Here is a 25620-nt window from a genome sequence, read left to right as displayed (position 1 = left end):
ACAGGAGGACAGACTGGAGCCAATTCCAGCTCGTCCTGGGAAAACACCTCAGCAACTGCCGTGGAGGCAAGCAAGCTCAGTATCTGAGGAGCACGGGGATGGGCGGTGATGCCGGGCAGGGCTGAGCCTCTGGCAGCGCTGGACCGGAGCACACGCTTCCTGTGGTGTATTCAACAGGCTCAAACGCCAGTGGTCACTGGTGACGATGGTAACCGGAGCATACGACACCTGTGGTGTATTCAACACGCTCAAACGCCAGTGGTCACTGGTGACAATGGTCTCCACTCGCATTTTTCTACCTACAACCCGACAGGAAGTGTATTAGAACTGTATCTGGAACAGAAGCAGGAGAGATGTGGGTTCCTGTGGTGGTAACGAGTCTGGCCGGTGGATGCCTGTGCTGTCGTAACTGCTAATGCTGTGAACATACCTCTGCTCAGGAGTTCATGTCTCACCTTGATAGAAAATTACTTCCACGAGAGAAAATTCTACCAGAAAATACTTTGCCTTGAAATTACTTAAAATGTGATCCACTTTCATGCAAACCCTGTAAACTATACAAAAAAAATGTGTCATAAGAAAGGATCACTCAATTCTAAGTAAAGTTCAAAAGTACATTTATTTAAAATGTGGGCAAGATTTCAATATAAAAGAAAAGAGTATAAGAAATAAAAATAAAAGTACAAAACATTTCAAATCTTTAACATCCATAATTTAGAGATAGCAAGGTCTTTATTTACATCATTTCTATTTGCAGCTAAAGTTCCATTAACAGTGTTGTGAAAACATTTAAAAACCCGGCAAATGAATCATAAAACCTAATGTGGGCTCTTAAAAGTCGTATAATACAAAACATAATTTATGTTTCCTCAGAATAAAATTACACATCTTAAATAAGATGCAACATATTTAATATATTTGTCTTCCTGCTTTAAAAACGCTTGTCCCGAAGAAAGCAGCTGGAAAACAAGGGCGTCTGCGGGCACGGCTGGGGCAGGCCGCGGCTCCTGGCAGCAGCGCAGGGGCGTCAGTTGAATTTATATGTAGGCATGTTAAGGAAAACAATCCACAGCAGTGCAGACCAGGCCCACACCCAGCACAGCCGCGTGCAGACACAGAGCCCTGGGTGCCTTAAGCCCTGCTTCTGGAAACCGGGCCCTGCCTTCCCCTGCAGCCCAGGCCTCCGCCTGCAGCAGCACGACGCAGCTGCTCTCAGGCTGCAGACGCAAAGAGAGGCCCGAGGGGTCACCCACAGATGGCTCGGGTGAGCTTTACGCTGAGTCTTCCTTCCGAAAGGAAAGGCAGCGCAGAACGGACTTTCGGACAGAGACATGGAGAAGACGGGAGAGTGCCTGGAGGGATGTGAGCGCGCCTACTCTAGAGGACAGCCCACGGGATCCAGCGAGCCTCCCAGTGGCTCCACTAGCCCTGGCAGTGTGCCCTAGCCGGGGGGCTCCTGAGCACTGAGAGGGGCCCACCCACCGCCTTCCCAAGGATATGACTCGTAGTCCAGTGTCTGAGTGAGCACTCCAGTGAGAACAAACTCGGCGTTGTGAACATCTGCCAGGAACAAAGACAAAACCCGTCAAACAGACGCACCTGCCTGCACCCTCGCCAACACGCAGCAGAGCAATGAACATACCTATTCCTCTGGCAAAATACTCTCGACACAAGTGAAGGTCATTTTCACAGGATATTAAAACTATTTCCGACAAACTCTAAGGAAAGGAAGAGCAGCCTCTTGGTTACTGAGCCTCACACATGGCACTGACGCACTCAACAGGCGTCACTTCTGTGTACCTTGTTCTGCTTGTGTTCCATGAGTTTCCGGAAAGACGGCTGTCTAGACAACACTTTGCCTCCTGCACACTCCACAATCGCTTTCATGGTGGACAGACTCGGGCAGATCCCCGGAGTGATGTAAAAGTACTTCGCCTAAAAATGAACATACGTGTACTGGTTTCAAACTGAATTCTCAGCGTGCATAATTTCTCATTCTACCTAAAAATTTTGACAAAAATGACTAAATTCACGGAGCTAAACGGTGCTAGACGCCCCCTAGTCCCCCACATGAAGTGGGCCTGGCAGAACCCAGACACGGCAGTTCAGAAATAAGCACCCTCATACGCTAGGTGTGACCTATTATTAAAAAGTGACTGGGACTTTAATTCCTGTAAGACATGAAGTATTCTGCGGTAAGAGCAAGAATAAGAACATTTTTCACAAATTCTAAAGATAAGCCGGAGTACAAAATGATTTTTATGGCTAAAATTTTCTAACACCCTTACTCTTAACTGTACCAAAAGTACCATTTTGTTTTAAACTCCTCAAACATAAAACAGACTATTTTAGGTAATGTACTCTTAACTCAATACTACAAATCTCTTTTGATTCCTAAGTTGCCTCCTTAAGAGTTAAAAAAAAAAACTGATTACCTTATTAATCTACTAAGCCACTGTTGGATACAAAAAAAATTTTCCAAACTGTTCTATCTTAGAAACATTTAAACATTAGACACATATTCAGTTAATATTTTCTCAAGAATGGTCTCCATTTTCCAGCTGAATAAACGTTTTATGAGAATAGAGTTGTTAAAAGCAAAAAAAAAAGTTTTTAATCTCTTACAAATTATTCATAACATACTCTTTGAACCCAGGTTATGTGTAATGCATCTCTCTCCGTATCAATTCTCCGAGCCCCGGAACACATCCTGGAGGAGGCCCGACTGTGCAGGGGAGAGGGGAGCGCCCGGCTCTCGGGGCAAGCCGCCCGCTCCGTTGTGGCCGTGCGGCCGCAGCAGCTGAGCTGAGCTCCCGTCCAGGCGTACCTTGAAGAGCGGAGAAGCGTGGGCCCTCCTCAAGGACTCCTCCAGACTGAAGGAGAAAAGCACTTCAGCCTCCGCGTCTCGGAGGAGGTAGTTCTGCTCGTCTGAAAAGGAAGACAGCACGACCTCAGAAAGGGCCTGGCGCTGGGGTGCACCGCGGGCGACCGGCTCCAGGCACCCCGGGAGAAACCTGTGGATGAGTAAGTCTCTCCGACTGTACTTCAGTTCCTTTCCTCCCGAAAACAGCCAGGCCAAAGACACTCTTCCTCCTGGACCAGGGTTTCTTAGCTTTTAGGAACAAATGTCCAGAAAGCCATGGACCCTCCTCTCATCCATGGGCGGCTCCCCACCCCCTCAGCTGTAACTTCACGCTGTTGGGGGGCCACAGCGCCCCAACCCAGACCCAGGTGAAGGGCGCCCGTGTGGAGGCACAGCCAGGAACCAGCTTCACAGCCGGCGTGTGCCTGCGGGGATCAGCAAGTTCAGAGCCACTGGATCCGGCTGAGAGTCAGTAGTCAGTTTACAGATGTACCAGAAACAAGTTCCTTTTATACACGAACACATACAGCAATTTACAAAGAATGGTTTTCCCAGATCTTGAGAATCTAAAATTGTTAAATAATACCTAATCTGTCAAAAAAGATCACAAAATGTTTTAATCTTATGAATACATCTCATTCAGAAAAGCGTTTCATTTCATCATCGTAACCAAACTAACAGTCCGGGGTCGGGATGAGTCAGAAGACACGCTGCAGGGCTGACGGGCCGTGTGCTGGGTCTGCCCCTCGCCCTTCTCTTCTTAAACAACACCTTAAAAACGAGGAAACCGTTCTCAGCTCAGAGACCACAGTTGCTGACTCCATCACGTCACTCGGGAGACACTGAGATTTAACAACTGCTAGAAACGCAAGTCCATCAGCCAGCAGCAGAAAAAGGCATTACACTCAGTGAAAGAAAAGAAGAATGTCTTAAAAATGAAGTTAAAAAATGAACAAAGAAGTACTGTCATGCATGAAGTGATATACTTAAACGAAGGGATTTATCTGAAATCTTAGTGTCTACAGCAGGATGAAGGTTGCTGGGCCTGCTGAAGAGCTGTGACGGATGAGAGGAAGCAGTCCGTGTGTAAGGGGAGAGAGGACTCTGAAAGGAACACAGTGGCTACGACAACCCTGGGTTTCTAAGAGGAGCAGCTGAGTGACATTAACTTGGTCGGAGTTGTGGCAAGAGTCGACTTGAAAATCAAACTTGCCACAGCAGCGCAAAGGGCATGCGCACCCCAGAAAGAAAGAATCTACACAATTGGTGTCTCAAACTATGTAAATACAAATACAAAATGTCAAAACGCCTTTCCCCAGTGGCTGGAAGCGCCCACTGTTAAAGCTGTCAGAGCCCAGGCAGGGGCCGTGCTGCAGGGTTGGGGGTGCAGGGGTGGCCATCAGGGGCTGCCTCCACACAGGGGACTCGTCCAGGGAGCTAGTGTGTCTAGGACATGGGGAGCAGGCATCTCGCTGCTAGAGCACAGACGCAGGAAGGGAGAGGCGCGCGTGAGCCCTGTGCTGTGGGACTGGCACCGAAGAGACAGGCATGAGATGCACCATGGGAGTCGGCTCAGCGTAGCCAGAGCCCACGGGCCCAAGCGCCGTCAGCTCCCCAGTCTGCCCTGAGGAACCGGGGGTGGTGGGGGTCCCTGGGACGCGCTGGCACTGGCCTCGGGGCAGAAGAGCCTAAGACAAGCCCAGGATGCTCTGTTTCGCCAAAAGCTACCAGGAGGTCACGACTGGTGGCAAGAGCGGAGAGGGCACCAAGGCCAGCCCGGCCGGCGGCCACTGGTCACAGTGGGCGGCGTGGGAACGGCGACAAGACGGCAAGGAGACGTGAGGAAACAGGATAAACGGGAGTCGGCCGTGGGGCAGCGGCAAGTGCAGCCTTCAAAGTGCTCCCCACAGACGACTCGAGAGCAGGCGGGGCGGAGAGGGGGCCACCGTGGATACCACCCAAGCACAGGTCCGCTCTGTGCAGCCCCCGGCAGGAGGCATGCAGGGGAGGGGCAGGGGGCACGCAGCAGCGGAGTGACGGTGCCACCGCAGATGCCCTAACTGCCCTGGGGTGGGTGCCCCGCACTGACCCCCAGGCCACCCGCCCCGTGTTCCCAGGACACTCCTGGGCGCCCTGGCCCTGCTCCATCCACCATCCCACGCCTGGAACCCCCGCTCGACAGCCAGCGCAGCAGAGGACGAACCATCAGGAAGCAGCAGGGCAGGGCGACAGAGCTCTCCCCCGGCACCTCCCCCATCACCACGGCCTTCCTATTTCACAGCAAGATGCAGAGGCACCAAATGGCGCTGCGACATGAGATAATCTGTTCCTTATCCATTTAAATTCACAGACTTAAAAAATGAACTCGGCCTTTGCTGGGATGAAAACAGGGACAGATCAAGGCACGGCCCCTCCTAGCTGGGTGCCCGTCCCCGAGGCACGGCCCCTCCTAGCTGGGTGCCCGTCCCCGAGGCGCGGCCCCTCCTAGCTGGGTGCCCGTCCCCGAGGCACGGCCCCTCCTAGCTGGGTGCCCGTCCCCGAGGCGCGGCCCCTCCTAGCTGGGTGCCCGTCCCCGAGGCACGGCTCGGGCCCTCACCGACGAACTTCTGGCACTTGAAGCACTCCTCCAGCCACTCAGGCGTGACGATGTGCTTCACCACGGAAATGGCCGTCAGGAACTTGACCGTCCGCGTGACCTTGCTGGCGATGAGGTGGGTGCACTTCTGTGCGGACTCGGCGACCTCCCCGCCCAGGATGTACAGCTTCTGCAGGCCGGGAACAGAGCAGACGTGAGACCATCCTGTCTGCAGAGCCGCCCGCCCACCGGCAGCTGGGACCTGTCTAGACCGTGAATGGGGCTCTGGGCCGCGGAAAATGGTGAAAGCGGTGAAGTCAGACGTATGCCACCGCGCGAGCAAGGTGGAAACTGGGAGTGGCAACGAACATTTCCCTCATCAGTGCCGCACAAGCCAAGAGGAAAGCGGGCCCTCCACCCGACACCCGGAGGACACCCCTGGGAAGGGGCAGGGGGCTCTGCAGACCCCAGGCTGCCTATGCCCACATGAGCGTGGTAAGGCCTGTTAAGACACAGTCTCTAAGAAGTGACGACACAAAATTGACCTAAGACATAGACACATAAGAGCTGATCTCTTTACACCGAATCTTAAAAGAATTTTATAGTAGCATTTATAATTGTTTCTCTTCCTTAAAAAAATAAAGGGAAATGTTTGAATCCCTGTGATACAGGTCAACTAACTTTAACCATCCCCTCCCCAGACAGCCACATAACAAAACACAAGCCCACAATCCCTCCCAGTTTTACTTCCAGAAGTGCGTTTATGTAAATAAATACAAACACACTGCTGAGCCCTGGGCCCGCCACACTCGAGAGAACAAGTCTCAAGAAGACGGTGGGTTCATTCAGGAAACCTGAGGAGCACAGCTACTCTCATAAGCTGAAATCCTTTATGAAAACGGGATTTGCGTGGCTTTGCTAACGTGTGATTACCAGGCTGCTCTTGGCCTCCTCACCTGAGTCGTCCTAACAAGAAAGCAAGCGTCTAAGGAGGAAGCTGCAGCAAGACGAGGCGGGAAGGCGACGGTGTCCGGCGAGAGTAAACACACACCATAAGCACCGCGGCAGCACGGTGTTCCTGACTACGTGTTACCTTAGAGAGACAGCTAGCCTAAAGCAAATACGCAGAAAGCAACATTCCTAAAAGTCCTTACGCAAAACAGAAGCAAAGTTCACCTTTATGTACTGCTGAACCTGAACAGGCTCAAATCCAGTGAAAAGCACAAAAGGGGTCAGTTCCGGGGTTAACTTCTTGGTGGGAGGTGGAATATCTTCGATTCTATGAAACACACAGAGAAGAGAACGGCTATTGCTTCCCTCACGTGTTCTTTACCAAACGAGGGGTTTCAACAGCTTTAAGAGGCTCTGAGAGCTGAACCTGTGTGGTTCTCTTTCCGTCAAGGGAAAGCGCCGTGGCTCAGCTGCTCTTTCCTCCCCACCATTTACAGTCACCCCAAAGGGCTCTCGCCTGGCACCCCCAGGAGAGGGGCCCATCAGGCACCATCCCCACCCCGCGCTGGCCCTGGGGGGTCTTGAAGGCGGGAGCAGGGGCTCCCAGGGGTCCCTGTGGTCCCGGCCCCTCACTGTCTCCCACAGGCCCCATCTCACCCCAGAAGCTCTGACACAAGACAAAGCTGGTTGACTCAAGCACACACTTTATATTAAACTTTTTCCCCTTTCCTTAAATTTTTTCAAATCTTATTTTTAGGTGATATGTGAGACAGTCTATTAAATTAAAAAACCTGTAGCATTTTAACGATGGATATAGTCACATAATTAGGCTTTTACTAAAGAATCCAACGGTCCCCAGCCTGGGTGGCTGTGGGGACTGGAAGGAGGGGACTGAGGAGACAGAGACCCTCACGCAACGCGGCCCAGGGGTCTCTGGGCTTCAGCAGACAAGACCAGGACACGCCTGGGCACAGCCCACCCCAGCCCCACAGAGGGCTCCTCCCCCTCCCGATCCGGGCCAAGGGTCGAAGCGGGCTTCCAGGCGCACGCTGAGGAAGCCTGGGGCTGGGCTCAGTGCCCCCGCCCGGCCCACCACAGCAGCTCGGTTCACAGAACAGGGGTTCTGGTGAGATAGAAAAAAGATAAAAAAAGAAGATGGGACTGTTTTTCTTTTTTTTTTAATAAGAAAGGAAAGACACTGGCTATTCCCCATTTGTCTCCAGCAGTGAAACCAAAGCTGTCACGATACAGCTGCAATGCGAGCAAGCAGCAGATCCTTCCAAGTCCTGGTGGTTCAGCTGCTCAGTCGTGTCTGACTCTCTGTGACCCCATGGACTGCAGCCCACCAGACTCCTCTGCCCATGGGAGTCTCCAGGCAGGAACACTGGAGTGTGTGGCCATGCCCTCCTGCAGGGAGTCTTCCCGCCCCAGGGACTGAACCCATGCCTCTTATGTGAGCCGCATTAGCAGGGGACTGAACCCATGTCTCTTATGTGAGCCGCATTAGCAGGCTCCTCTGCCCATGGGAGTCTCCAGGCAGGAACACTGGAGTGTGTGGCCATGCCCTCCTGCAGGGGGTCTTCCCGCCCCAGGGACTGAACCCATGCCTCTTATGTGAGCCGCATTAGCAGGCGGATTCCCTAGCACCAGTGTTACCGGGGAAACTCTTCCAAGTGAAAATCCCAACTGCCACCGTTTCCTAGAACTTCCTGTGAAAGACCATCAACCGTGAAAAAACCAGGCGACGCTTCCTACCTGGCTCTTTTGGAAGAAGGCTGGACATTAGTTACTTCATTCTGCTTCGGTTTGGGAGGTAGTCTCACACCCTGTAATTAAAGGATGATTTACCTTAGTCAGCCTCCCCAGTAACACAGCAGCTTCTGAGCGCTTTCCACCCCCCTCACTCACACAAGAAATGCTCCCCACTGCACAGCTGCAGAGACCACAGGCTGCGAGCTGCCCAGGGAGGCCCTGGCACTGGCCACCCTCCCTGTTCACCTGACCCAAAGGTGCTTTAAGACGTCTTCACCCCCTCAGTGCCTGTGACAGATTTAATTCTCAACCTTGAACTTTTCAAAACACTTTTTACTACAAATATTTTGTTTTTTTGTGTCCCAGTGGAATCTGCAAAACATAATGATTGCAATTACACCCCTCCAGAAAGACGGAGGTTCCCCTCTGAGGGTGCACGACGCTTGGGTCACAGCACTCTGGAGATGAGGGCAGGCCTCTGACGGCCACGCCAAGACCCGGGCACAGTGCCCGCACTCCTAACACCATCTGGAGGCCCTGACCTGCGGAGATGCCGAGCCCAGAGGGGAGCCGGTGCATGAGGCTCCCACAGCCAGCCTCGCCCTGGCCTCTAACGCAGACCTTCTCCCACAGCACACTCATTTATCTACTGTCGGAAGCAACTGCCTCTCCACCGGAGGTGAGGGTGGCGGTGACCCCGCCGCCCCGAGTGAAGGGCGGCCCCTACTCATTCCTACCAACCAACCCCTGGCGCTCCAGTGCAGAACGGCCCACCCGAAGGCAGCCCACCAGAGACCCCAGCCCGCGGGCTAGAAGCCCACCACCACGGCGAGGAGCTGCGGTCAGGGCTGACACGCTGGTGCCCCAGTTCCCACCTCCCGAACCCCAGGGAGACACACGGTCTCCCTCTCTTCTGCTCTGCAAACCTTCGCAGCTCTCTGAAGAAGTCGGGGCTAACGGGTGTCGTGTGAATGAGGAACTCCCAGTATCATCAACAACGAGGGGAAAAGGGTGCACTGAACAGCTTACGACAGGCGAGAAGACTCAGCCCTCATTTGTCACGACGGCTGGTTACTACGAGAGCTACAGATGCAGACATATCGCTACTCCTTCGTAACACAGTAACGCCACAGAGGTGACTAACTTGACATACCATCAACAACTCTGACGACACTTTCAGCGGAACTCTCCAAGCATCTGAAGAGAGAAGACGGGTTACTTTCCAGAAATGCCGTGTAAAGGGCCCGTAATCAACACAGAAGCCTTTTCAGGACCCCCACACACTATTACATATAAAACAAGTTAACAATAAGGACCTGCCATACAGCACAGGGAACTCTAATCAATATAATAGCTGCATGGGAAAAAAACCTAAAAAAATAGATAAATGTACAAATGTGACTGATTCACTTTGCTGCACCCTTGAACCTAGCACAACATTGTAAATCAACCATATTCAATAAAAAAACAATTAAAAATGGAGGTGTATCAGTAACAACAGAAATGAGACGCCTCTCCAGGTGCGGGTCATCCTGGACACGCAGAGGCTCGGGTGACGGCCTCCAGGAAGTGAGCCGTGAGGACTACTCCTGAGTTCACAGGGAAGCCTGGCAGGGGCCGAGGGTTCCGTGTGAGACAAAGCCAAGCAAACCACCCGCCCGCATCCAGGTGCAGGCACCGCCCGCCCGCGTGGGCCACACCCCGGACAATTCTGGGAGCCCCGCACTCTGGCGTCCGAGAAACTGTCTGTAACGAGCGCAGCGCGTGGCAGCGGCGGCCTGGCTGGGCCCTCGAGGACAAGTGTCACCGAGGAAGGGCCTGGCGCCTGCACCATGGCTTCAGAGTGGACGTCACACCCAGGTCTGTCCCAGGGAAGCAGGCAGACGGTGGATCAAAACCAGGGAAGGCTTTCTTGCGACTGAGGCCATTAGGACTAGAGCTGGAAGGGCTCCCTCACGGGAGCGCGTGTTCCAGCAGCTGGGAGTGACCACTCCCTGGAGGGGCGCTCAGGTGCGTGAACAGGCTGAGCGCCATCTAGAGCACAGTCAGGGTGGCACAGAGAAGGCAGCACCGAGGGGAAGCGGGAGATGAGACAAAAACTGACACCACCCTGAAGGCAAGAGCGGTGCCTGGAGCGCCAGCCCACGGCCACGGGGAGCCGCCCGCTCACCCAGAAGGCTCAACACCAGCTGCGGGGTCGGGGCGAAGGGGTCCTGCAGGCCGAAGGCGGTGTAGCGGCCGTACTGCGTCTGCCGCAGGGCCTCGAAGTTCCCAGCAGGATGTCCCCCAACCACTGGGCGTTCACGCACGGGATCCGCCACTCTTTGGCCTTCTCGTACTTTAAACCAGTCGGTCTTTTTTGGTGTGGGGGGTGGCAGGGAGGAGAGGAGAGAAAACACATTCATTAGTATTACCAGTGTTCACACTTATACTTCTGTTAATACAAGCCAGCCTACACTTGCTCACACTGGAGTGGCAGAGACGGACTGCAGAGCTGACCGGGCTGTGAGGAGGTGTCCCCGTGACGTGAGGCTATCGCCCGGCCTGCTGTCAGCTCAGCACTGCCACCTAGTTTGACTGCAGCCCCTTAATCATCCCGTTTCATCCCACTGCCAGCATCACCACCACGGTCACTGCTGCTCTGTCAACAGACTCTGACGTCCACCCCAAAACCCTGACAGACCGAGGGACCCGGGGCGGGGCGTGCGGGGAGAGACGGAACCCTGGCTGACAGAGGGACCCAGGGCGGGATGTGCAACGACAGACGGAGCCCCGGCTGCACAGGGGAACGTGGGGCGGGGCGTGCAGGGAGAGACAGAGCCCCGGCTGACCGAGGCTGTGCGGGCCCAGACGGAGCCCCGGCTGACCGAGGGACCCGGGCAGCGCCGGGTGGGGAGAGACGGAGCCCTGGCTGACGGAGGGACCCAGGGCGGGACGTGCAGGGAGAGACGGATCCCCAGCTGATCAAGGGCCCCGGGGCGGGGCGTGCGGGGAGAGGTGGATCCCCGGCTGACCGAGGCGGTGCGGGCCCAGACGGAGCCCCGGCTGACCGAGGGACCCAGGCGGCGCCGGGTGGGGAGAGACGGAGCCCTGGCTGACGGAGGGACCCAGGGCGGGACGTGCAGGGAGAGACGGATCCCCAGCTGATCAAGGGAGCCGGGGCGGGGCGTGCGGGGAGAGGCGGAGCCCTGGTGGCCGAGGGGCCCGGGCGGCGCCGGCGGGCGCTTACTCTCTGCAGATGAGGACGGTGTTGCTGCGGCACAGGTAGCCCGTGTACTTGGCACCCGCCAGGTACGCCATCAGCTTCAGGTCGTCCCTGTCGTTGTCGACAAACCCCGTCACAGAGATGATCTGAGGGGGGAAAGGCCCAGTGAGGTCAAGAGGGAACGACGACTTAACCCACTTAATATGCGTCTTCTCCGTTAGCTGTGCTGCAGACACGTGCTTCCGTCCCCCCTCCAGCACTGGTGGGCACGTGGGGGCACCACCTCTGACAACGCCGTTACTGGCGACAACACTGCACACGAGCCGCCAGAGGGACGAAAAGCAAACACACCAAAGCGGAAACGCCTCCCTGTGTCAGCGCGACACTGTTCCGATCACGGTAACACAGCTACCTAGGAATACTGGTCAGCTCTTCTTACTGACCCTGGATTTGGGCTCATCTGACCAGGAGAACCGACAGGAGAGCACGTCTGGCGGGCTGTGGCCACACTTAATTGTAAAGTGAAAGTGAGGTCGCTCAGTCGTGTCTGACTCTTTGAGACCCCACAGACTGTAGCCCTCCAGGCTCCTCCGTCCATGGGATTTTCCAGAAAAGAATACTGGAGTGGGTTGCCATTTCCTTCTCCAGGGGATCTTCCCAACCCAGGGATCGAACCTGGGTCTCCCACATTGTGGGCAGACGCTTTACCATCGGAGCCACCAGGGAGTAGGCATTTATTAAACAGTGTCCAAGACTCGGGAGAACCCGTTAAATGTCAGGAAGCTGGGACTGTTACGGGGGACAGAGAAGGAAACAAGATGCTTATTCCGTCCAGGGAGGCGGGGGGAGCCTTACGTGCTGGGAGCACGGCTTGCCCCCCGGGGGGAAGGCCACGGGGAAGTGCAGGGCCCGATGGGGCGGCACCAGCTTCTTCTTCTTCAGGACCGTGTTCAGCCAGTGTGCCGTGATGCACCTCTTCCTCTCCTTCATCGCCTGTGAACATAATAGAGCGGGCCGGTCGCTGGGGGCTTTACCGCAGGCAACACACAGAGCTGTGAGGCTGTAAACTACAAGGTCACTTCTGCTGGAAGTCCTATCAATACAGGAGCTCCAGGAGCTTAGCACCCACCTCACTACACTAATAAACTGCAGCAGCGTCCCCGGTCACCTGAACACAGCCCAGAACTGTTACCGTTCACTCAGGAGTAAGAGCCGACCGCGGGGGGGCGGAAAGCTGACAGCCCAGGAAGCGAGTTCAGGCACGGAAGAAGAGGACACTCCCAATCATCACAATTAGATACCCCCGTGAGAACACAGCAAGTTCCAAAAACCTAACTGCCCCTGAAGTTAACCGCAGGACGGGGAGCTGCCAGCAGGAGGCCCTGCCGGGGCGGACGGTGTCCACCTCCCCCTCACTGGGAAAACTGCCTTTCCGCCCTGGTCCTCACGGGCAGAGAAGCCGGGGGCCACAGAGGTGTCCACACGCCAAAGGCAGATGGAAATGAGCGAGCAGCAGTGTCCTGTCTTCAGAGACGGGAGAAAGTCCTCTCCAGGCACGACTGTCCCAGCACCACTCAGAGCCCCCTGGTCCCAGCAGAGCCGAGCCCTCACCTGTGCGAACAGCCCGCTGACCTGACTCTCGCACAGCAGGTGGGTGCAGCGGCTCGAGAACGTGGGGTCCACGGCTCCTCCGTGCGCCTGGATGATCTGCACACACACGAGACCCATGGTCAGTCAGCTCCCGCACCCGGGGGAGGGCCTTCGATCTCCAAAGGGACAGAGTTCACGAGACCCACCACGTATGCACGCAGTGTATTTCCCAAAGTGAGAACTAACCATCAGTTATATCATGGGCTTTCCCAGCCAGCACTACACAGCAAAGACGAACTAAGCCCTGTTTCATCTGAACTTCCGGAGGAAGAGTGGGATGCTCTCTTTCTAAGACAGGGCGCTGCGGATGTCTTAGATAAACCAGCTGTTCTGCACTGTGGGGCATCCCATGTCTCAGGGGGCTGGCTGCACCCTGACCCCCAACCCAGGTGCCAAGAGCACTTCCCTCGCTGGGACAGTGAGAAAAGTTTCAGACAGCGCCAACTGGTCCCTGGGGCCAGAAGCGCTGCCTTTAAGAACAGTGTGGAGATTCCTTAAAAAACTGGAAACAGAATTGCCTTATGATCCAGCAATCCCACTGCTGGGCATACACACTGAAGAAACCAGAACTGAAAGAGACACGTGTACCCCAATGTTCATCGCAGCACTGTTTATAATAGCCAGGACATGGAAGCAACCTAGATGTCCATCAGTAGATGAATGCATAAGAAAGCTGTGGTACATATACACAATGGAGTATTACTCAGCCATTAAAAAGAATACATCTGAATCAGTTCTAATGAGGTGGATGAAACTGGAGCCTATCATACAGAGTGAAGTAAGCCAGAAAGAAAAACACCAATACAGTATACTAACGCATATATATGGAATTTAGAAAGATGGTAACAATAACCCTGTGTACGAGACAGCAAAAGAGACACTGATGTATAGAACAGTCTTTTGGACTCTGTGGGAGAGGGAGAGGGTGAGATTATTTGGGAGAATGGCACTGAAATATGTATAATATCATATATGAAACGAGTCGCCAGTCCAGGTTCGATGCACAATACTGGATGCTTGGGGCTGGTGCACTGGGACGACCCAGAGGGATGGTATGGGGAGGGAGGTGGGAGGAGGGTTCAGGATGGGGAACATGTGTATGCCTGTGGCAGATTCATTTCATTATATGGCGGAACCAATACAATACTGTAAAGTTTAAAAATAAAATAAAATTAAAAAAAAACAAATATAGTAAAAAAAAAAAGAAACTATATCCTAAAGAGAAAAAAAGGAAGCAAAGCAACATGAAGTTAAATTTAGTTTCTGAATTTTTTCATACCGTCTTGTATCCCAATTGCAGTGGTTGCATGGTTGTGTGGCACTGAGGGGAACGCTGTTACCAAAAGGGCGAGAACTTTCTTGGGTTGGCCAAGAAGTTCTTTTGATTTTTTTAACTAAAAGACGTATTTTTAATGCGGCCCAAGAAGTTGAACAACGTGTTCACTGTTTTGTTCCACTACCTGCTACCACTTTCCAGGCAGCTTCACAATTCCACGTTCCCAAGACTTTCTATCATTTTGAGCAAAGAACTGCTGTTCCAGGTGCCTTTTTACAGTCTTCTAGGGAAAAATTTTTTTCCAATGAGAGAATTTTGTAAAGACCGAAATAAATGGAAATTCTAAGGTGCCATGTTTGGTGAATATGGTGGATGAATCAGAACTTCCCAGACAAGCTCTCACAGTTTTTGCCTGGTCATCACACATCGGAGAAACATGAGGTCTGAGTTATCCTGATGAAAGCGTGTAAGTTTTCTGTTGATTAATTCCGGGTGCTCTTCACACAGGGCTGCTTTCAGCTGGTCTAATCGGGAGGAGTGCTTGTTGGAAATAACCCTTTGGTCTTCCAGATGGAGCCACAACAGAGGACTCCGTTCCACCCCCTCCATACACACATCACCTTCTCTGGTGTGGCTGGTGGTTGTTCGTTTCACTTGCCCCCAAATCTCTTCTGTTCACTATTGTAGAGTATCTTTTCACCACTGGCCACAGTTTGTTTTAAAAACAAAACGTCTTTTGCTACGTTTCAGTACAGAACTGCATGTGAAGAAAAGGTCAAGAAGGCTTTTTCCGCTTCACTCGTGTGGAACCCAAACATCAAAGTAATGAGCACAGGCAGGCTGGTGCACCTCTCTCAGTGCTGGGCCTGGACACCCTGAGCGTGCCGGCCGCCTCACGCGGTATAATGTTGACTGCTCTCGGCTAACGTCTCGATTTGCTCGCTATCAACTTCAACTGGTCTACCCAGCCATGGGGCACCGTCCACAAGAAACCTCCAGCAGGAAACTCTGCAAACCACTTCCGGCACATTTGATCAGTCACTGCACCTTCTCCAAACACTGTACAAAGCTCTCTTTTATTCCTTTTCAGTTGTGTTTTTACCTTTCTTGAAATAATTAAGCATAATATGCCAAGAATATTCCTTTGTTTCTTTCATCTTCAATATTAAAATGGCTACACAGAAATTCACCAATTTTGATAACTTTTTAAAAGAATACAAGCTGATAAGACAGCTGTCACAGAACAATCTAACAAAACTGTTCTGCACGAAGTTAAAGTCAGTTAAGCACTATTAGAGCCGTCTTACATAAAAACCAACAAGCTTCTTGGCCAACCCAGTGTGAGTATAGGCATAGGTACACGCGTGTGTGTGTGTGCGTGTGTGCGCGCAGGTGTGTGTATCTCAGTGACCTCACCCTTTTCCAGGTGGCCAGCAGCTGCTTGTCAGACATCTGCTCTGGATAATCTGCGATTGCAAACACACACCCCAGTAGGAAGCCTTCTTCTGGGACTAGAACAGAATCACACGAGGAAAACGAATCAGAGCCTGCGTGCTGTGAACGTGTGCACGGAACACGAGAAGGCGCACTCTGCAGAGCTCGACGTGAATCTATGAAGTTAGTCACGCCTGCCCGTGACGTCTCCACCAGTCGAGGACCTCTGCAGAAGGCCCTCAAAAGCAGCAGCTGCTACAAATGGAGCTACTCGATCACCCCCATCACGTGACTCAAAGCCGGGCGCCACCACAGATTACGTCTGGGCGCCGAGCGCCCTGAGCGCTCCTTGCGGCAGCCCGCTGTTCCAAGGACACCGGTGTTCACTTCAGGGTGGGGACGGAGGCCCAGAGCCGAGAAACCTAACAATTCCGAACTATGGTCCCCATTTTCTAACTATTTCTCGAGGCGAATCCTTAGCCTGCCCTCAAACGCTCTCAGAGCAGGCACAAGGGTTTCGGGAGAGGGAAAGAAAGATGCATGTTACTAACTCTCCACCGCCGGGTCGTGTCCGAACAGCGGGGGCTGCGCCTGCGCCTGGGGCGGCGGGGGCTGCAGGGCCTGGGCTGGCGGGCCAGGCAGCTGGGCCGTCGGCGTCGGCTGCATCTGCTGCAGGCGCTGCAGGTGCTGGAGCTGCTGCTGCTGCAGGTGGGAGAGCTGCTGCTGCTGCAGGGGCGGCTGGGGGCGCTGCAGGGGCGGCTGGGGGAACTGGTGCGGGTGGGCCGGCGGCGGCGGGAACGGGTGCGGCGGGGGCGGGGGGTAGGGCTGCTGCGCCAGATGCTGCTGCTGGAGCTGCAGGAGCTGCTGCGGCTGCAGGTGCAGGATGGGCTGCGGCGCCGGGGCCGGCTCCGGGGCCACCTTCACTTGGCCGAGCAGCACTGCACTCGCGGGGCCCTGCTGGCTGTGGTTCACCTGCTGCTCCAGTGTCTTCGTCGGTGCCGAGAGGGACTGCAGGATCTGGAAGCAGAGATCAGGCAAGGGCACGTCAACAGCTGCTGCCCTCACCTCACAGGCCCCTCAGAGAGCGGAGCACACACCCGACATGCCATGGGCTAACCCTCACCAGCAGGAGGCTTCGAGCCCACTCGCCTCTCTCCCGGCACACACACTGCCAGCTCAGTGAAGTGGACACGCTCGTGCTTGAGACCTCTTCACCAAAACGCGGAACGCAGTAAGTAAAATGGAAGAGGCTACAGAACAGACGTGGGCAGATACACTCCCTAGAGTGGCTGACTCGCTCCAGAGCAGAAGGACTGGGGCTGCTGGCAGGGGGCTGTTCTTTCCCGCTGACCCCACAGTCCTGCTGCGAGCACGATACCCCGCCACCCCCCACCTCCCCCAGACCACACAGCCTGACCAAGCCTCCCTCCCACAGCTGCCGTTTCCCAACAAACAAAGGGTCCAGAGGACACCAAGACCCCACCCGCACGAAGGCACGGGACGCTGCAGCCCTGGACGGCAGCCGCCAGTCCGCCTCGTCCGCGGCCACCCTGCTCTGCCACACACACGAGGGACAGGAGAAGCCAAGCCCCAGGTGTGTGCATGCGGGCAGCCCTCCCCAGCTCACAGGCCCGTGCACACACACTGGACAGAAGGCCTCAGGCTGGAGCCCCCGCCGGCCACAGCGTCCCCCGGGCTCACCCCCTCCTCCGGACAGGCGTCGGCCAAGCACCCGACAAGCACCCCACGAGCTTCAGGAACCAGGGACATCACCTCGCAGAACGTCACATCCCATGTTACTTTACTACCTGCTCAGCGCCGGACGTGACAAAAGAAACCTGTCTTACGATGAAGTTTCCCTACATGCTCATAAGAAATTGGAAGCCAACGTGCTATGGTCAAGGAAAACAGTAACAAACAGATTTTACTAAAAGGCAATGCCAAAGAATGTTCAAACTACCACACACTTGCACGCATCTCACACGCTAGCAAAATAGTGCTCAAAATTCTCCAAGCCAGGCTTCAACAGTGCATGAACTGAGAACTTCCAGATGTTAAAGCTGAAGGCAGAAGAACCAGACATCAAACTGCCAACATCCGCTGGATCATAGAAAAAGCAAGAGAATTCCAGAAAAACATCTACTTCTGCTTTGTAGACTAGGCCAAAACCTCTGACTGTGTGATCACAACAAATTGGAAAATTCTTAAAGAGATGGGAATACCAGACCACCTGACCTGCCTCCTGAGAAACCTACATGCAGGTCAGGAAGCAACAGTTAGAACTGGACATGGAAGAACAGACTGGTTCCAAATAGGAAAAGGAGTACGTCAAGGCTGTATATTGTCACCCTGCTTATTTAACTAATATGCAGAGTACATCATGAGAAACGCTGGGCTGGAAGAAGCACAAGCTGGAATCAAGACTGCCGGGAGAAATATCAATAACCTCAGATATGCAGATGACACCACCCTTAAGGCAGAAAGTGAAGAGGAACTAAAAAGCCTCTTGATGAAAGTGAAAGAGAGTGAAAAAGTTGGCTTAAAGCTCAACATTCAGAAAACAAAGATCATGGCATCCAGTCCCTTCACTTCATGGCAAATAGATGGGGAAAGAGTGGAAACATTGACAGACTACTTTTTTGGGCTCCAAAATCATTGCAGATGGTGACTGGAGCCATGAAATTAAAAGACGCTTGCTCCTTGGAAGAAAAGCTACAAAAAGCCTAGACAGTGTATTAAAAAGCAGAGAAACTACTTTACTGACAAAGGCCCGTATAGTTAAAGCTATGGTTTTTCCAGTAGTCATGTATGTTTGTAAAAGTTGGACTATAAAGAAAGGTGAGGGCCAAAAAACTGTTGCTTTTGAACTGTGGTGTTGGAGAAGACTCTTGGACTGCAAGGCGATCCAACCAGTCCATCCTAAAGGAAATCGGTACTGAATATTCATTGGAAGGACTGATGCTGAAGCTGAAGCTCCAGTACTTTGGCCATCTGATTGAAGAACTGACTCATTGGGAAACACCCTGATGCTGGGAAAGATTGAGGGCAAAAGCAGAAGGGGACAACAGAGGATAAGATGGTTAGATACCATTACTAACTCAGTGGACATGAGTTTGAGCTAGCTTCGGGAGTGGGTGATGGACAGGGAAGCCTGGCGTGCTGTAGAGCATGGGGTCGCAAAGAGTCGGACACGACTGAGCGACTGAACTGAACTGAAAAGTCAACCAATACAACCAATCCCCATTTTTGTATCCCTGTCATTTAAATAAAACTCTGGAAATTCAACTTTAACATAAACCGAAGTTATAAAAAAAATCTCAAATATGTTTTTAACATACATCTTTCACTTAAACAGACTCCAAAACATAAACATTATATAATTTGCAAGAGTAACAGGCCTTGGATTCAGTGATGAAACAAATTAAAACTCAAATAAGTTAAACTCAAGAGTTTGAGTACATCTGTCTTAAGAATCACCCTAAAGGTAAGAGGAGAATCTCCGGGCACTCTGAAAACTTCGCAGTTGAGCAGAAAAAGCAGATTTAAATACATTTTTAAGTAACAGGATAACTCTTTTCTCTATGCAAGTATTAAAAAATACCCAGTCAAGTGGGGCAGAAATGAAGCCCACCACAGACCCAGCCGAGCAGAGAACAGCACTTGGGACGCTGACCCTGCAGAGAAGCAGGCGGGAGTGGGAGGGGACCAGGAGCCCACACAGAGGACACACGCTGGTCCCGTACCTGGGGGGCAGGGGGGGCTTCAGGGAGGTTATTACCACTTTACAGCCTTGGGGACCATTAGAATGGGCGTCCCTTGTAGCTAGCTCAGTTAGTAACGCAGGAGACCCTGGTTCGGTTCCTGGGTCAGGAAGATCCCCTGGAGAAGGCATATAGGCTACCCACTATGGTATTCTTGCCTGGAGAATCCCATGGACTGCAGCCTGCCAGGCTCTTCTGTTCATGGGGTCGCGAGAGTCGGACACGACTTACTGACTACACCACCACCACCGTTAGAATGTAACCTGTGTGCATGCACTGCTTCCCCTCAGCAGCAGCAGCCCCCTCGAACCCAACAGCCTGCCTGTCTGCCGTGAGCAACAGGGCTCCCGAGGGGCTCCCGAGGGTGGCATCTGAAGGGGCCGGCACGCCTGGGGCAGGCGGAGAGGCAGGCGAGGGCCCAGCCGGCCTGAGGTGGGCGCCGCCCACAGGGCCCGCACCTGCCCGCCAGCCACCGAGACGCCCGGGAGCGCCCTCCCCGGCCACCAGATGCTGTGTCCAGCTTTCCAATCTGCGTCTGGCTGGAAACCCGCCTGAGTCCACCTGAGCGAGCATGTGGCGTGCCACACTGCAAACTACAGTTTTCAGGGCACGCCAAGTCTGGACGTCGCTCTGTGCTGTCACAGTCCTTATTTAAGTTCCTGACGCTGAACGCCACATTTGACATACACACGCACAGCTCCTAACCGCCAGAAACGTCCAATTTCAGCAGGACTCTGATGGCTGCTGTCTTTCCCCAACCTCCTGATCTAATTTTAAACTAAATCTTCTAACTTTCAAAGATTCCTTTTCTCCACACCTAGCAGTGAAATGTCCCAATGTTCCGACACTGCTAAAGAGCTCCGCGAAGGTCTCCTCCAAAGGTTTCCGGTCAGTATTACAACCCTGCCCTGGTGAGGACGGATCCCTACCCCACCCACACGGCGGGCGGAGCGAGACTGTCTTCCTTGGAGGTCGCACCTGCAGGACGACTGGCGGGAAGGCAGACGTGTGCCCCGCCACGAACCGCACATTTCCAGGTCCAAGGATGCAGATTCCAAGGTACAGGGAACTTGGGATTTAAGTCAAGCTCCACTGCCCTTGAAAGACACTGGCAACGCCATCACCGACGAGCAGGGCCCTCTGCGCTGCTGGCGAGGGGGCACCAGGCACACCTGTCCTGTCTCCATGGCTGAGGAGAAGGAGGCTGGCATCCCTCCCCCCACCTCTCAGGCAGCCCCAAGGAACAGCCCAGGGAGGCGTCTGCCGGCCCGCAGGGCAGGTCCCCCGGAGGCTTCCCCAGCCTCCCCTACCCCGATTTCTGACTTCCTCCCCTTCTCTGCCTCTGGCCCCGCATCCGCACCCCACCCTCCCTGCGGCCCCTGCACGGCTGGGTGCTGACACGGGGCCCACAGGGGTGCCTGCTCTTTCCCAGGCTCCAGCTTCTCCCTGGGTCTCGGCGGCACCACCTGCCGTTCTCTGACTGCCTCCTCGCTCCTCCCGCCACTCGCCACTCACAACCGGGGCCAGCACACAATGTGCAGGTCCTCTGGAGCACACCAGACGCCTCAGCAGACCGTGGCCCGCCAGCTGCGGTGCGCGACCTTGCCCTCCGCCTTCCCCTCCGAGGCCGCCACTCTCCCCAAATCGCCTATCCGAACGCGCCAGCTCTGACCCTCCGGCTTCCCCTGTGGGCTGTGGGTGCCAGCCCCAGCGCCCAGCCCTCACCGGGGGCCAGACCCCACCGCGCGCACTCTGCCAACACCCCAGGGTAGGGTGCCCCCTCACCCTGGCTCCTAACCAGCTCCAGCACGTGTCCGGAACCTCGCATCCATGTCAGGACACTTGCCCCCCAAGTCCCTGACCCCGTGTCCCCCCCACACTACCCCTAAGCCTGGCCGGGGGCCGCCCCTCCAGCGTCTCAAGGACCAGGTACTATCCACTTGTCACTGCATACCCCAAGACAAGGAGGCAGGGAGGGACACTTCTTACAGACTTTTAACCAACAGGACTCTCAAACTATCCCCCCGCGGCCTCCCCACCACAGAAGCCAAGGCCCCGCCTGCCAGGCCCCTCCAGTCCTCAGGACACGGCCGAGTCAGTCTGCTCGGGGTCTGAGGGTTGCCCCCCACCCAAAACTCGCTTTCAGCTCTGCCAGGGCTGCCTGGGGTTAAGTGCCTGACCTAAGGAGCCTCCTCCGCCAGCGGCTGGTACAAGACCTGGCACCACCGTCCAGACACCCACATCGTGGGGAGCCCTTCTGCTCAGACCTGTCTGCGCCCTGCCTGTCTTCTGCACCTGAGAGGGGCTGGGCTCCTCGTCCTCACTCACCACCTTTTCTCCAGGGACCCCCCCGCCATACACACACACAGGGACCCTCCCCACACACACACAGAGGGCCCCCTCCACACACACACAGAGGGCCCCCACACACACACACACAGGGACCCTCATACACAGGGACCCCCCCACACACACATACAGAGGGCCCCCACACACACAGGGACACACACACACAGGGACCCCCCTACACACACATAGGGACACACACACACCTCAACTGCCTTCTTTTTGTCCTGAATGGAAAAACAGCTACTGAAGCGTTTAAGATCCATTCTGTACAGCAGGCTCCCATCACAAAACTGTAAAGTAAAACTGAGGCTTCTTCGATCACTGCGCGAACCATGCCTGCCCTCTACCGACCCACAGCTCATGCTAAACACCAAGGCACAGCGGGCAGCCTCAGGCTTCCCTCTGGCGCCACCATCGGGGCAGCCTGGCCGCAGGCGTGTGCCGCTCAGCGGGGTCAGGGCCTGTCACTGTTCTCTCGGGAGCCCGCGACACTGAACACACGCATGTGCAGACACAAAGACTGCAGAACACGCCCTCGGGCAAAGAAACACTGCTTGTATGTAAACTGTTCTGAAGAAGCAGAAAATTATCGGATATTCTAAGAAGACTGAAATCGGACATTTACATTTCTGTCTCTAGAAGAGTGACTTACGTGCGCCACGTTGGAGGGGCGGCTGGACATCTGCTGGATGTCGGCGTTGTTCGTGATGTTCCTCAGCGTCCGCATGGCCGGACTCCAGGCGGCCATCACCTCGGGCCTCTCGGGGCCCTGCAGGCTCTGTCCCGGAGCCAGCAAGCTTCCGCGGACCTCGGGCGGCAGGATGCCCCCGGGGACAGGCGGCACGTTGGCGCACAGGTTAATCAGCCCGGGCTCCTTACCGGGGGGCAGCCGGCGCTTCGCTGCCGCCAGCTGGGGGACCTCTGCCGGGGTCCAGTTTAAGTTCCTCTCTTGCTTCTCGGGCGAGGAGTCTGAGGAATCGTCGAACATCAGCTCCCCTTTGGATTTCTCAGCGCTCGACTTGGGTGAGAACGGCGGCTCTCCGGAGGGGGAGCCCTCCTGAGAGCTGGCCAGGCTGGACTTCCCGTCCGTGCTGCCCTCATTCGGGGAGTCAGGCTCCTCATTGCCCGCCCCTTCCTCCTCTTCCTCTTCCTCCTCCTCCTCCTCGTAGACGATGAGGCGGGGGTGATAAAGGGCTTCGTCCTTCCTGGTCTTCTCCGAGATGCAATCCAGGACCCAGTCGGGGGTCACGATCTTAATACTGGCTCTCCTCAAAGCACACTCGTATTTCTCCTGTGGGTGAAGCACAGACACACACACAAACAAGCTGCGGGGTTTATCAGATCTCCTAGCATCACAGACGCAAAGCAAGAACTCTAGGAAGACAAGAGTCAACTCCCGTTGTGGCCACTTCACCCACAGGAACCACTCAGACCCCTTCAGACAGCAGACAAGAAGAACCACGTATCAGGGGTCACAGGACGCCGTGGCATGTGCCAACAGCAGTCTGAAAAGACTGTGCTTCAATTCTTGTGTACAAACGCAACTTCTGACAACACGCAGCGCCAGGACTCCCGTGAGACGCTCAGGAGTGAAAGGCGTGTCTGCTGTCCAGCGTGCTGTCCAAGAGCCGCTCGGAGCCGTGCTGCAGTGGACGGAGCCCCCAGGACCACAGGCAGTCACAGGGCGTGAGGACACCGCTCCACCAGGCACCGGCGTGCACCAAGCTCGTTCTACTATAAACACAAAGCCGCAATGATTCTGACCCGAGGCTTCCGACTGAGCTCCGCACAGAAGTCAAACAGGCGACGGGACTATGACGGAAGCCAGCGCCAAGCCGCGTGGGCCGCGGGCAGGGAGGCCCGGCGGGGTCTGTGGGCAGCGAGCGGGGGCGCCTGGCAGGTGGACGCTCCTAGGGGCAGGGCAAACCGGAAGGCACGCACGAGGGAAGAGAGACGAAGGAAACGCTACGCGAGAGCAATGTGATAAAGCAGCTTTAAGTGAACCCGTTCGTAAACGTGGCTCGGTGAACCGACAGATTCCGACCCTCCTGTGCTAAAGCCTCGGCTAACAGCCATTCTCCAGAAAACACATATTTGGGGCCATAAACTATACCCACTTCCGGCTGCACGCCAGGGCCAGGGGCGGGCTGGAGGACCCGAGGACCCTCCCCAGCTCCGCCTTCCGCCTTCAGTGGAGTGTAGCATGTACACCCGGAAACCGGCTCCCTCCGCCAAACACTGAGCAACATACCCTGTGTTTTGGCCGTTATTAAATTCCTCCATTCATCTCAATTTAATACATTTTAAAAATTCAAGAATACAGAAAAGTTTCATCATGCCATTTATGTATTTTCTACATAAATTGATCAAAAATGAAAAAAATTAAAAGTGCCATTTAGTTTTGTGTATATACTCAGCTAGCTCAGTTGGTAAAGAATCCACCTGCAATGCAGGAGACCCCGGTTCGATTCCTGGGTCGGGAAGATCCCCTGGAGAATGCATAGGCTACCCACTCCAGTATGCTTCGGCTTCCCTTGTGGCTCAGCTGGTAAAGAATCCACCTGCAATGCAGGAGACCTGGGTTTGGTCCCTGGGTTGAGAAGATACCCTGGAGAAGGGAAAGCTACCCAGTCCAGTATTCTGGCCTGGAGGATTCCATGGACACAACTGAGCGACTTTCACTTTCAGCTGGTCTGACAAATCCACTCGATTCATATACTGCCTCCAACTGTAATGTGACCTTTTACAAGTATTCTCTCATAGTTTTAAAACTTATAAACATTTCATTCCCCTTAAACTAGCTACCTAAAATCAAAGGACTTATTTTCAGCTATAAACCAGTTGATGAAAAAAAAAACCCTATACTCTTTAATCAAAGCATACTACTTATCTCTTAAATTGTCATGTAAGATACAACTTTTTACTTAAGTAGACTTTAAGATTCGCCCCAAATTTTCAGAGCTTCTCCTTGGATTATGTGCCTTACTAAGCTAAAGCACACTCACCAGCTCACAGCTCACTTTCTCGTCAGAGAATGAGCACTCTGAACGGTACACATCCACAGGCTGCCCTGCTTCCCAGGGTCCAGGGAAAGGGCCCCTCCTGGCAGGTGGGTCTCTCAGCTTCCACACCCCCTTCACCCCAGACCCGCACGCCCACCTCCCACTCAGTGAGTCAGTGCACTCGGGGGAGACACACGTGGTGTTGATTCAGACTGAAGGCAATAAAAAATATGGAGGTAACGACAGACATGGGAACATCAACTTGTCAAAAGACCTTCCTACTATGAATACACTATACTTAGTTCTAAATAACTGTCCACGGGAGGAAAAAAGCTCGGCCTCCACATGAGAGCAGTTCTCGCACTTCATGTGGGGGTGCAGCAGAAGCCCCGGGTTCCTCACCCCAGCAGGTCCTGTTTCGCTCGGTCTGGGGTGGGCGGGAGGCCAGCCTGCAGCCCTAACACGTCCTGCGGGGCTGCGCTGCTGACCTGCACCCCACTCGGGAACCTCAATCCCCACGGCCCCACCCGTGCTTAGAGAAGAGCCCTGGGCTCGAGCAGATAAACACCGCTTAAATATTCCAGGTTATTAAGAAGGATAGTACACTGAGAACTGCTCCAAATGCATGTTTTAATTATACTCAGTACGACCCTTTGTAAAAATTGTAAAGAGCACTAACACACATTTTCACAAAATTGAAGTTTTAGTCGATGTGAAAGGAAACCTAAAGATTAAAAAATCTGTCCAATCTTCACCATGAAATAAACCCAAATTTCTTTGTATTTAAAAGTCACATCCGGTT

The 25620-nt window shown here is 54.2% G+C and overlaps 1 protein-coding gene across 1 annotated transcript in view; it reads right to left on the bottom strand.

Annotated features, from left to right (window-relative positions):
* Positions 1-713: 713 nt before the first annotated feature.
* Positions 714-25620, bottom strand: part of PAXIP1 (PAX interacting protein 1) — a 41173-nt gene continuing 16266 nt past the window's right edge. Inside the window, 17 exon segments of the mRNA XM_027538501.1 lie at positions 714-1043; positions 1500-1560; positions 1643-1718; positions 1801-1935; positions 2828-2928; positions 5460-5628; positions 6615-6717; positions 8145-8215; positions 9295-9338; positions 10312-10416; positions 10419-10495; positions 11371-11492; positions 12202-12339; positions 12958-13053; positions 15689-15783; positions 16258-16723; positions 22469-23107. Of these exon segments, the coding sequence (XP_027394302.1) occupies positions 1028-1043; positions 1500-1560; positions 1643-1718; positions 1801-1935; positions 2828-2928; positions 5460-5628; positions 6615-6717; positions 8145-8215; positions 9295-9338; positions 10312-10416; positions 10419-10495; positions 11371-11492; positions 12202-12339; positions 12958-13053; positions 15689-15783; positions 16258-16723; positions 22469-23107 (2514 nt within the window). The 3' untranslated portion in view covers positions 714-1027.

This window comes from Bos indicus x Bos taurus, chromosome 4, assembly GCF_003369695.1.
Source record: "Bos indicus x Bos taurus breed Angus x Brahman F1 hybrid chromosome 4, Bos_hybrid_MaternalHap_v2.0, whole genome shotgun sequence".
Classification (NCBI taxonomy): Eukaryota; Metazoa; Chordata; class Mammalia; order Artiodactyla; family Bovidae; genus Bos; species Bos indicus x Bos taurus.
The sequence above is the reverse complement of the archived record's forward strand: the minus strand, read 5'-3'. Positions and strand labels throughout refer to the sequence as shown.